General features: G+C 40.8%; 1 protein-coding gene and 1 long non-coding RNA gene across 2 annotated transcripts; both read left to right on the forward strand.

The window, feature by feature from the left end:
* Positions 1 to 380: 380 nt before the first annotated feature.
* On the forward strand, positions 381 to 2,528 carry LOC126410562 (uncharacterized). Its single transcript, XR_007574785.1, has 3 exons — positions 381 to 733; positions 860 to 1,905; positions 1,983 to 2,528. It is a non-coding gene; the product is annotated as an uncharacterized LOC126410562 (long non-coding RNA).
* Positions 2,529 to 7,705: 5,177 nt separating this feature from the next.
* Positions 7,706 to 11,456, forward strand: LOC116263981 (NAC domain-containing protein 100-like). Its single transcript, XM_031643840.2, has 3 exons — positions 7,706 to 8,189; positions 9,363 to 9,634; positions 10,697 to 11,456. The coding sequence occupies exons 1-3, from the start codon at positions 8,021 to 8,023 to the stop codon at positions 11,207 to 11,209; spliced, it is 954 nt and encodes a 317-aa protein (XP_031499700.1). The 5' UTR covers positions 7,706 to 8,020; the 3' UTR covers positions 11,210 to 11,456.
* The last annotated feature ends 2,041 nt before the right edge of the window (positions 11,457 to 13,497 follow it).

The raw sequence follows: 13,497 nt of genomic DNA on the forward strand, positions 1-13,497 counted from the left end.
GCAAGACATGACTGAGCAACTCCATTCGGAACTGTTGTGCTAATTTCAAACCAAGTTAGAAAGTGGTATTTACTAGATGTTCTGCTTTACAGGAAAGGCTACCTAGGTCGTCATAACGGTAGATCAACAGAGACAGACATATAGCAAGAAAAGGTTACAGCTAGCCTTGAGGATGCAAGCCTGAACAACTAGCCAATCTAGTAGCTCTTAGTTATGAAGTTCTGAGCCAGAAAATAAATTTGTCCGGCCGGAAATTCTTTTCCGGCTAGCTATGTGGTCTATGAGAATTCTCAGACCAGGGCAGCCGGGTCTGGCCATTGCCATGTGGCTAGGGCTGTTCAACGAGTCGAGCTACTCGAACTCGACTCGTTTAACTCGACTCGTATGTTTAAACGAGCTGCTTATTTAGTTAAACGAGTCGAGCTCGAGTTGACGAGCCGACTCGTTTAATTAATCGAGTCGAGTTCGAGTTCATGTGAGGGAACTCGTTAAACTCGAATCGGCTCGATTATTTAGTAAACCAGTTTTTTTAAAACCGGTTCAAAATCAAGATGAGAAAGCGCCAAGGCGGGAAGAATTTTAGGGTTTCTCATATCATTTCCTTTTTGCGTTTTCGCTCTCTCCTCTCCGAGTCCGACTCTCCCTCTCTCCGTCTCTCGCCTGACGCCTCTCTCCCCCTCGCGCAACTCTCCCGACGATTACCACGTCGTCTCCTCATCAGTCATCCCTTCACGTAAGTCTCCTTCTCTCTCTATCCAAACCGACACCTAAACCCTAATTTTTCTTCTTATATTCCCCCCTCCCTCTGGGCCGTTTGTTTGATGGTTCTCTCGCTATCTCTGGTTTTATTTCCGTTCAGGAGAAAAATCGAGGTGCTCCGCAAGAATGGATGCACTCTGGTAGGTGAGTTCGCTTTTTCTGCTACTGGAGTTCCCTTTTATTTTTGAACCTCATACTTGTGATCACGTGGGGATCATCTGGATTTCTTGTTTGAAAAGTTTAAAGGTCGGTAATGACGTTGAACGCGGTTGAATTTCTTGGTCAGTAACACTAGTAGGGTTATTTTTTGTTTGATTAGTGCACTTAGATTATTTGCACGTGCAAGTGTGTTGCTCTCTTTGCTGCCTAAGTTGATAAACAAAATTCTAGAACGTGGAAATCTGATTTCCTCGTTTGTGTTGGAAAGTGGGAGAAGCTGGAAGATGACATTCGACCGTAATGCTACTCCAAATTAACCAGTTGGTCCGTTAAATCCCACTCCCCAAAATGCTGATTAGTTTTCCAGATTGGTTCACTCTTCATGTTTTATCTTGAATGTTTCCAGATCCTTCATGTTTGTTTTTCTGAAGAATGATTTAATCTTATGCTGATAGTCTTTTAGGCGAGGAAAAAAGGGGAAAATCCTTATCGGCATCTGACAGGTAGGAATTGATTTAAAGAACTGGGTTTCTCTTAAAGCTGCATTGTGAGTTGTTGAACTGCTTAAAATTCATGAGAAAGATCATAAGCACACTTAAAGTTTGGTTCATCAGTTAGTAAGGAACATTCTTATGTATTAGAAGCATCACCAAGGTGTTTTCTGCAAGCATTTTTTTGTTCTTGTCCTGCTGCTGTTGACATTTATCTATCTTTTTTTTTGTTCTTGTCCTGCTGCTGTTGACATTTATCTGTCACCAAGGTGTTTTCTTGATTTTTTGGTGAGGTGTACTCACTCTGATGAGAATAGCAACAATCTTCTCGACAAGTTGCAAGATGCATTTGGGAGAGGCCAGAACCCTTCCTCTGTTCTTCCCATGATTTCAGCTGAGCTTGCAACACTAACAATAGCTTGAAAAAGATTCAACTAAGGATTGGAACAGTAAGAGAAACCCAGTTCTCTGCTAGTTGAGTAGTTTCTGCTCATGGGTAAGTTTTTGCATTTCTAAGCATCTTTTCTTAATTTTTTTTTTGTTCTAAATGCAGATCTATTGGACTTTTTGCAGGTTCATTTTTACATTTCTTGCTATTGGGATCGTAGTATGCTTCTGCACACTCTGTGGGCATGTGGTAGCCAACAACATCAACGTCCTCCTTCTTACTTTCGTATCCTTTATTGCTGATATAGAAAAGTTGGCAAACTTCTGTGCTTTTTCCTCTGTTCCCGCTTAGAGCAGATCAAGCATCATAGGGAGTATCTGCATATAACATCTATTACAGTTGGCATGTGTTTCTCAAAGGCACTTATTTGGAACCATCTCGTGGTTTCACTTGATTGCTGCTCGTAATAGCTACCAAGGAGATTCCCCAAGTGTATTTCCCTTCTAGATGCTATTCATTATAAAACTTCTGTGGCAATCTGATTACAGGGACGCATTTGAAAGGAGCCATATGTGCACAGGTGGGATTTGAAACTGTATTGGTCTTCGGGTTTGTTTCTACAACTATTTGAACAAAATATGTCAATGACAAATTGTTGATTTGTTGCCTTTTAGGACTCTAACCTGTATAGCATGGATAATGATAAAAAGTTCACTTCTAATGTTGTTTTTAGTTTACATTTGTGTTCAAAACTCCTAAAGATATGAGGTTATCCTCAACCTCCTTAAGTACATAGTATTCGTCTGATTATCGTTTATTCCCAAAGTCATTTCGTCCATTCGCCGTGGCTGCCTATCATTAAAAAGAAACTATTCGTGAAAAACTACAGAAATGAGTAATATTAATCGAGCTCACGAGTTCGAGCCTTATCGAGCTTCACGTATTCGAGCTCGAGCTCAACAAGTTAGGATGCAACTAAACGAGCTTAATTGAGCTTAATCGAGCCGAGCTCGAGCTCGACCATTGACTATCGAGTCGAGTTCGAGCCAGGATAGTCGAGTTAGAATCGAGTTCGAGTCGAGTCGAGCTCGTGTCTTATTTAATCGAGCCGAGTTCGAGCTGGCCGAGCTCGGGCTCGACTCGGCTCGTGTTCAGCCCTACATGTGGCCACTCCTAATTACATGTTGAATATGTTTGGAAGAAGGTTGTGCAAAAGTTTATGACACCTCTTTTTAGGTTTGGCTTGCTTCTGACAAACCCAGCAATTAATACATAAATATTGTTGATGTTTGGGTCCTGCATCAGTTGCTGCAAGGCCTTCTCAGTTACTATATATAGTCTTAGACTAGAAGCCCTAACAGTGTTCTCTATTATAAACCTTTCAATAATTTAGTTGTCTCATTTGATTATAGAAGAGCCAGTCTTTTGTGCATTAAGTTTTCTTTGGGGATTATGAATGTAAAGAGTTTTTAGGCTAGTTTAGAATTGAACCAAAAATCAAGACTCAAACGAGGATAGTGGAGGAACTTTATGAACAAATTACCAAATTAATGATGCTTTAATTCTGGATCTTTAGTTAGGCATGTGAATCATCTCAAAAGGTTCCCTAAGTTGATGATGAATCAAAGCTACACAAACACAAATTTTATGAAGTAAATACGTCAAAGTTGCGAAGAATCTCAAGATTGATAACAGTGCATAATGCAATGAATGATGCCATATTTACATATGAAAATTGAAACAACATACTCCACTCTATCCTAAATCCTGAAGTGACATCTTTAATTTATTGTGTATATATGTCACTTGTGAATGCAGCATGATCAATTAGCCGGTATGCATTTTTTTAAAGTGAATTCTCTCTCTCTCTCTCTCTCTCTCTCTCACACACACACATGCTATCTTGCCACTTTTGGACCTAGTCTTCCTTGGCTTCCCTATAGGGCCCTTGAGTTCTTAGGGTTTCCCTGCATCCCATTGCCTTTGTCTGGCTTCTCCTCTTGGTTGTACACATAAATACCTTTGACCACCTTCATTATCTTGGTGTCTACCTTGCCAATGTCTGCCCTCTTTTGCCTCTCTGTTGTGTAAATACATCACCATTGTCTTGTCTTCTACCTCTCATGCCTCTTTCTTTATCAGCAACAGACATAATATATAGTAAGTTAAATAACCAACACACTTCTTTCAACTAGACAAATTATACTAGCCACTGACATGTTAGCATCAAATTTGTTTGATTAGTTGATTAGGGTTCTTTAGTCTACGTCATTTACTTCGAGAGACAATGCCAAAAATTAACTTTGCTGACACCGACTCCACGTAGCAATGCCAACGAATCCAATAATCACTAGTAATCCATGGACGAAAGACGTTTTGGACATCCCATGTGAATCCAGCCTTAAAAAACCATGAGAGTTACAAGGTCTACGACACACGTATATTTGCGACTTGTTCACGCAAAGGCATATGATTGGATAATTACCATATATTTCCTCCCTAGCTAGCAACATCTATCAACAATAATTTTCCATCTGCAAGTGTCTCTATAGGTGTGAACATGTTTGGTTTCAATTGCTTCCTTTACAATGAAGATAACGAAAAATAGCATGAAATATTACCAGGAGTCTTGAGCACAAATTTGTTTTATTTGGATCTTGAATGCTAAGATTAGCAATGTTGCTGGACTCATAGCCATATGGAGTCATTTACAAGAAAAATAACAAAAACTAAATCATGTGTGATTGATTAGGCTAGTTGTTCTAGGCTATGAAGTCATTCAGTTGACAAAGTGTTGCTTGTGAAACTCTACCATATCTACAAAAAAAATAAATATTTTGAATGGAAAAGAGTGGTTGTAATATTTTCCACTGTCATGGACCATCAAGAATTCAGACATAAATTTTAAGTATCAAACACTTGCTCATGAAATACTGTTACATTGACATGATTGTATAACTAAAAGGAAAAAAGTGAATATATTTATCTTGATAGTAAACTATAAGCCACATGTATGTAGCTCAATAAATAAATAAACAAACAAACTTTGTACATACATGATACACGCATGCACAAATGGCCGCGCATCATTAGCATTAAGTTGCTGAGTAAGGGAACAGTCAGATTTCGTACTCTTGCTTCCACGAATACCCTTTCAAGCTTTTTATATCTTAGTCTTTGTCATCAACCTGCTCTGATCAGCGACAACCGCCATTAGAGGAATCAAATCCCATCTTTTGCTCAATGAACTTCCTTCATGTTACATGCTCATCGAATCATTTGATATATCCATCACATCTTTTCTTAATGGTTCGTATAACCAAAATTTTCTTCAACTACCTTGACCCGCAATCCTCAAGAAACCTGGTCAACAATAAATGACTACCAAGATCATACTCAAATCCGTTTAACATTCATTACTTGTTGAATGTCCAACAACCAGTTAACTGTACTCAACTAAAGGACAAGAAATACTCCTAATTTATCTTCATTCTTTTCTCTAAAGGAACTAATATATCCTTCTGTCCTTTGGGCATGCAGTCGTTTATACTACACCATTTTGGTCTTGAAGATCAAGTTTGTGATGCTCAGGGTTCATCCTCTTCGAAATCCCTTGCATAAGAAGTACCAACATTATTGTTCAAGAAATATATATATATATATATATATATATAATGTATGTCGAACCACTAGCAAGTAGGTGATCCGTAACGCGTAACTGTGCCGCTCATATTGTCTCTCAAGTCTCTCTGCCAAGCAATCTAAGGCCGAATCTGAAGCTGTGTTCTTTATAAAATTATCAGCAACATCTGCGACGATAGTCTCTCTGATTACAATGATACGCAGTCTTGGCAATGTTTCGATCAATTCCAAGCAACAGCGCGATAGTATTAATTTCACTAAAACATGTACTCTATGCATCAGGAAAACTCTCATAAAAGGATCGCGTTCCTTTTTGTCTACTTTTCATGACCATCTTGCTTTCAGTGTCAGCGAGCGTCACATCTGCATCATTGTGACAGATGCAGCCAAAAGCGGAAGAGACTTCCGGGTCATCTCATATGTCCACAGACACAAACTCCCACGCTCGTGATTATTATTAAAGGGAATTGAAATCAAGGAGCAAGGAGGTAGAATGAGAAAGAAGCAGACCAAATAAGGGGGGATCTGTTCGTCCTCCGTCCTCACCAAACAGAAGAAAATGTCCAAAAGAACGGTCAGCAGACAGCAGGGGGCCTCCCCAAAATATTCCAACCGTGTTTGTGTGCGGGGTCGCCGGGACCCGGGTTGGGTCCCTCGGCGGGGGAACCCTTCCCCTCCTCTTGCGACCGACCTGCCGGAGGGCTGCCCCCCGGTGACATCACCTGGGCCCCACTCCAGAGGAGTTGACATGGCGAGCAAGCATTGGCTGGTGCTTGGTGAGCCGAACGTTTTTGGGCCCCACAAAATGGGTCCTGTGGCGTGTTGGCTGGCGAGGGTTGTTTGGTCTGAATATCTTTCAAGGGAGAAGGGAATGGGATTACGTGCACGACTGGTGATACCGTGCTCCTGTTGCAAATGACCATATTGCCCTTCTGTTTTTCTAATAATTATTATTGCATGTCGTATTTTGGTGAGCAAGAGGTTAATCCCATCGCCCCCACTAAAGTTCGAGCTAGTTAGAACATAAAAAAGAAAAAAAAAAATTGTGTTGGCTCTGACTTAAAAAATTGGGTGTTGAAGGGCATTTTATTTCGAAGTTAGACATAATAAACACAAGGGCAGAGCCAAGGGGAGGCTCGCATGAGCTCTGGCTCTACCTAAAAAAATTGACATGTAAATTTTAAAAATTTTTACTTGTTTTATATAAAATTTTAAAAAATAATATTTTGGCCCGTGTCAAAATTTAGAAACTTTAATTCAGCCTCCGTCATAAAAAATTTCTGGCTCCCTTCTTGAGTAAACATGACTAGTAAGTTCTCTAACTAAGCTCATGCTCATTTATGCGCCTTAAGATTTAAATGAACTGGATCAATTGCGCTCATTTACGGTGAGTTAGCTATTTTACATTGTTAGTTAATTACAAGCTCATATGATCAGTGAAGCACTTCAAGTTTAATTTTACCTTCTGACTGAGATAATCGCAAGAATAGCCAAGCGGAGCCCTAGCTGCAGGTCTCTCCTCAAGGTAGCCAAGCAGGCCGTGGTGAGTTCCGGCTGCATTGGGAACATTTCGTGAAAAAAGCACCTGAAAAAATCGCAACGATCAATTGAATTTCAGCATCACTCGATCCAAGGGGGAACAAGAAGAGGGCCTGCTCATAACGGAGACAAAGGAAAGGACAAAGGTGGATTTTGAACTGGCTACATGACACACAGACAGCCGCCCCTCGCTGAATTTCTGCAAACTTCCGTCCACGAGAAAAGACTTGGAGCGTCCTCCCTGCTGTAGTTCAACTCAGCAATGGCCGCCAATCGTGTTCCTCTGATCCGCAAAATCTTCAATATATAATATTTGTAGATACATATGGGAGAAAGCATAATAAATTGTCAACTGTAATTAAAACTATAAAAAACGTAAAAGAAAAATATAACACATTACTATTCGTTGATGATCACATATTCTTTTTTCATAGCTTGTTCACTATCTGTTACAGGACCGGATTGTGATCACTCCAAGATTTGAACCAGCGTCTCTTAAGGAAGTAGACTACCTTGCCGCCCATTACGCCGATCCAAATGACAATCTTGTAATTATATGTATTATGAGGGGCCAATGATTGATTGTTCACATATTTCCAATTATTCAAGGCGGGCCACCCTTGTTAATAACGATGGATGAGTTGTTAAGAGCTTCACGTACACACTCTTTCACCAACAAAGGCTTAAATCAGAATACTCAGAGAGGCCCTCAGCTGACATCACTTCAGCTTGGAGTTCTTAATTTATTTGTCCATGGGAGGAAGAAGCTTCCTCGTGGTAGGCAAGGCTTTATATTTGGAGATTAGACCAACCTTTTCCTACCTTTCTTGGTTTTCCTTCTCGTTCAACATCCACCTTGTTCAAAAAGAGTTAGGGTTTCAGTCTCTGTGAAGTTCTTCTTCACCAGCGGATCTTCCCACCACCCATTCTTTATTACAAGACTGTGGTGGTGTGGACATCAAAAGGGCTGTCTCTGAGAAATTTGAGGCTGCCCATCTTAGCTTTCTCAAGGTAGGAGTAGGAAGGAAGGGGTTGAGGATACATGGATGGTGTTACTAAGGAAGAGAAGCTTCCTCCTGGATTCAGATTCCATCCAACTGATGAGGAGCTGATCACGTACTATCTCCACCGCAAGATCTCGGATTCGTCGTTCACCGGCCGAGCGATCGCAGATGTTGATCTCAATAAGTGCGAGCCATGGGATCTTCCAGGTGAGGAAGAAATCTTTGTAGCTCTTGCGCTACGTCCTGGTGATCATGGTTTTCACAAGTCGCTGCTTCTTATTCGTAATGCTTTTCGTCATTGGTATTGTCTTCCGAGATTGAGTAATAGTTTTTTGTCTTGGCTTTTGCGTTTCTCCCTTTTACAGTTTTTTGCTAATTAAGGCAACATACTGATCATGGCATGCAACAAAAACATTCTTCTTGTCTTCTTCTTCTTCTTTACCTCACAGATTCCGCTGCTTTTCTGCACTACATACATAATTCGTTCAATAAAACCGCAATCTTCATCATGGTTCATGAGCATAATTAAGATAATCATCGATTGCTCTTCTTCTTCTAGCGTAATTTGGACAGGGAAATCGAGGGAATGACCAAGAATTCTTCACAGTTCTATTCTATTTGACCGAATGATCACCATGTGTGCACTCAAACGACTACCATATAGAAGTAGAATCTTGTACTCCACGCACCAACTTGGTTGAATTGCCTCTCAACATGACCAACTTTTTTGTAGATTTGATTTCCTTCCAGAACTAGACTTGTTCCTTTACTCAAGAACCAGATTACAAATCTTCTTCTTTTCTAAGTTTCTTTCTCCCTTTCTTTGTTTAACTTTTTGCAATATACTAAATCCTTCTATGGATGCTGTGAATTGTTACAGCAACCTAAATAAATATTCCACCACCTTTCTGGCTTGTGCTTTGTACTCCCGACAGGCATCCAGTAAGGCCGGCCTGTGATCCACCCGTTCCTTGAGCATTAGTACATGTTATCTTTTGTCAAGATCTAAACTCAAAGCCCACCCATATAACTATCTTCTGCATCTAAAACAAATCAAATTGCACCAAGTTGCACCAATTACTGTTATTAATCTTCAGCTCAATTTGGTAAGTGGCCGGGTTTACAATCACCTTAATCCTTGTAGCAAAGCGAGAGAGAGCTATGACGAGTATCGTGTGTCGCCTCTTTTATGGGGAAAAATCTGCGGATATATATAAGCCATGCAGATAATTGGTAGTAGTCTTGCTTGCTTTGCTAACATGACGAAAATTAATATTAGTAAAATGCAGTTTGTATGACCATGCACCAAATTTTTAGCTAGGTTCATTTCTTTTGCATTGCTTTCATCAATTAATTACTATGTTATTATTCTGTGGTCAGGAAAGGCTAAAATGGGAGAGAAAGAGTGGTACTTCTTCAGTCTCCGTGATCGGAAATACCCCACCGGACTGCGGACAAACCGGGCAACGGATGCTGGATACTGGAAGACCACCGGGAAGGACAAAGAGATCTTCAATTCCACCACCTCAGAATTGGTAGGCATGAAGAAAACCCTCGTCTTCTATAAAGGGAGAGCTCCCAAGGGAGAGAAGACCAACTGGGTGATGCATGAATACCGGGTCCAACCTAAATCCACCTTCAAATCCGGCAAGGTAAAATATATCCTAGCACTAACTGATTAATTAATCAATTGAATATTTAGTTAAAGTATCATTGACAAGGAAAACCACCAAGTTCTTTAGACACGTGAGAACTGCCTACACCAAGAAATGTTTGTCTACTCTGCCCTACCTTTCATACATTCAGAAGCCGCACACGCTACGAAAGACTCCTTGTGTACACTTCTATTGAGTTTGGAACTTGTTCCAAATAGCGAGCTTTAGTGCGGCCATAGCTGGAGGAAGACAATTTGTCTTTTAAATCACATAAAACATTGTGTTCTTTTGTGTTTGTTTTTTTCTTCTTCATGATTTCAAGAGTGTGCGAGGAAACCCATCAGTCCGTGATGAAAGGTGGTTACATGCACCCGGGTGCATCGTGCATAGCCCCGGTTAGCACGACGTGTTTCCCAACCCATTCCCAGGTATGTGTGATGCACATGAGCCTATGCACGGTATATCGCATGCAGAGGCCTATGCATATAACCAGATCGGCCTATGCATATAACCAGCTTTGATCGGTGATACCTCAGATGACCTACACATAGCCTTTGATTATCCAAGCAAGGAAACACATCAAATTTGAACCTATTTCACATCACACCTACATCTACCCACTACCTCCTACCTCTTGTTCTTGATCACTCTTCTTTTTATTACCAGTAAATGACATGATAAATTGAACTTATTTTTCATTGACATCATGTGATCACTACCTCCGTCAGACGTTGCTAGCAACTTGGACGAAACATTTGGTCCTGTCAAGTTGTCATCGTGTGCTAGCAAGTCATACACATTAAAGAGATCTTATTGTCAAGAGACAAAGGAAGATGAAACGGGGTGCCTACTTGATCTCTGTTCATGTTAAACTTGGTATTAATTTTTCCTTTGCGCCAATGCACCTATCTACTTATCTGCATTATTCACCCTTTTCTGTCCACAGACCATATACTTTGGTGTCTCATATATTCGTGGATTTCATGCTTCATTATTTTTCAGTAATATCTGCTGCTTGGTCACCTTTATAAATTTAAAGTTTGGAAATGGCTTTTGCAGGAAGAATGGGTCGTTTGCCGCATTTTTCAAAAGAGCGCTACGGGGGTCAAGAAGTTCCCCCAGAACCCGGTCCGAGCAAACCCATTCAACATTGACATGGGCCAGGCTGCGCTTTCCAGTCTCCTACATCAGGACCCTATGAGCCAAGTCAACATGGCCAGGGCCTACGCAAACAACGCCGACCTAGTGGACCTGAGCAGGGTCTTCAGGGGCTCCGTCAACATGAACTTCCTCGGCCAACCACAGATGCCATTTACCAACGGTTTACAGCATCCGGGACTCAACCTCAACCTCCCCACATTGCAACCAGGAACATTGCCGGCGGCTGCGCTGGCCGGCGGCCACCACCAGCCGCTGAAGATGGATGTCCCAACTTCGGCCATGCTGTCAAACGTCGGCCTTCACGGCGACACGTGCTTTGGAGCAGAGCTCGGCTCCGCCGGCAATGCCCGGTTCCAGGCCGTGGACCCATGCCCGGATCTAGGAGGCTACTGGCCACCAGCACCATACTAAGTAGTTCCAATATTGATACCGTAAATGTGGCGATTAACTTAATTAAGTGATGCAGCTGTTCCTTAAGTTCGTGTCTCCGTTCGTCAATTTTGGGGAGTTGGAAGAACTCTAGACTGGGGTTTTGGTCTTATCAATTGGATAAAATCGCATGAAGGCTTCTAAGTTCATATCCTCCTTGTAAGTGGCAAGGGAAAAATTTGTAATATTAATGATTGTAATAGGTGGTTGTTTTCTATAAATTATTTAGTTCACCATGAATTCTCAAGTTACGCGCCTGATTCTCAGCTGTGAACTTCTTCTGGAGTTTGAGTTGAGTTGCGTGCACCGCTTAAACTCATGCCAAAAGAAAAATGGAGACATTTTTGAAACTATTGAAAAAAATTGTTTTTTATTCTTTCCATTTTTTATTTATCTTTTTTGTCTTTACAAAAAAGATTCATTCTTCTATCAAACATGAGCATTTTCAACATTAACCATATTGGTGCACTAAATTTTTGTGCACGGTATGACATATGTAACCAGGTTTGCTTCTTCTGCCTTTCCCCTCCTACATCACCAAGATTCCGTTCTTAGGGTTCCATTATCTTGGTGATCGTTGCTTCCCATGATTCCCAAAGAGACAGCCCAATAACTCTGCAGCCGTGATCATGATCCTAGCGTTACACTTGAATAACTCATAGTTGGTCTCTTGTTCAATGCCATTTTTCTATCGCATTGAGGGTGGTGCTGAAGAGGCTCATTCAGTAGTTTTGGTTTGAACCAGAAGCAAACCCATAAGCACAAATGGAAGAAACAAGTGAGAACCCAATATGAAGTCACCCACCCGCTATGAATTCTTTCTTAGAAATTCTGATGATGGAGGAGAAGTCGATACAGAAAAGAAAAACTCAGGTTCCTGTATTGGCTGCTAAATGACGACGAAGAGATTATAAATATGAACGCTCGTTATAAGCATGCCAATCAGTTTTGATTAAATGGGTTACAAGTCGCCACACCGAAACTAATTTCTCGAAAAGTCTGTGTTAGTTATAATTTATTTTGAGTTGCTTGTAACGGGAGACTCTTAACGAGATTGTCATTAGTTGAACAGAAAATTTCAACATTAATATGGTGTTTACTTTTGAACTGGCCAATTCGGGCTGGCTTGACTGGATTTGTTCAAAGTGAAACTCTTTCAACTCTCTTAGAATTCGTTGCACATGCAACCTGTAATGCCCCACTTTAACAAGTTTAATTTTATATTGAAAATTGTGAGAAATTTTTAAGGACGAAGTTGTTAAGTGCTTTTTTGGGTTGAAATAAAAGGTACTAGAGGATGGATTGAGATCTGCCAAACCAAGAGCCCAAACTTAATATAAAAGTGGATCTAGTCATTATAATAGTATCAGAACATGGTTAAACACTCGGACTTGGAGTCCCACACATGTGGGTGTATGTGTCATAAGGGGAGTAGATTGTAACACCATATTTTGAGAAGCTTAGTCTCATATTGAAGATTATGAAAGATCTTCAAGGACTCATAAAAATAGTTGTTAAGTAGTTAGTTGTCATAGTTTCTAACATTTTCAAATCAGAATTAAAACTGTTAGGGAGTGAGTTAGGATTTGTTGAACCAAGGGCTCAAGCTTAACATAAGAGTGGGTCGAGTCATTACACAATGTCTCCAATCCCAAGCCAAGCCCCAATGATTGTGCCCTTCCCAACCAACGAGGGCCTAGATTCGGCATCGGTTACCCGCACCTTTCATAGCCCAACCTAAGCTCGCGAGTATATAAGATTTAAAAGCCAAACGCAGCCAGAATTCTACCATCAAACCCAAGCTGACAGCGGGTGGGCACGTTCTCGAATCCCAGCCAACTTAAATTTTTGGATCAATAAGCTCAATTAACACCAACTAAGTTAAAGTTATTAAATTTGAGAAAGACATAATACGATGCCAATAATGTCTTTAGGTTACATGTAAATTACTGAACCAACATAAGCAACCCATCTACATTAATGAGTTAGGTCTGGTAGAATGCCCATAGGACCGGAATGAACTCAAGTTATGAAACTCACTCTGCTACTGGTCCGGGTTCAAAGCACGCCAGGCATGGCCCCAACCCGGCGTGTGTGCAGCGGTACCCAAAACTCACAGAAAATAAGTAACGACCATGGGAAGCAAACCATGTTCATGGCAACCAAACCCTGTCTCCTGAGGAGCTAGTGCTAGCAATAGCGGGGAAAAGCAGTGTGAACCTGTTGAGTAACCTTGCTTAATTTAGACTTTTGTGTTGGTCAAGTTTCCT

The sequence above is a fragment of the Nymphaea colorata genome, chromosome 11 (genome assembly GCF_008831285.2).
Source record: "Nymphaea colorata isolate Beijing-Zhang1983 chromosome 11, ASM883128v2, whole genome shotgun sequence".
Lineage (NCBI taxonomy): Eukaryota > Viridiplantae > Streptophyta > Magnoliopsida > Nymphaeales > Nymphaeaceae > Nymphaea > Nymphaea colorata.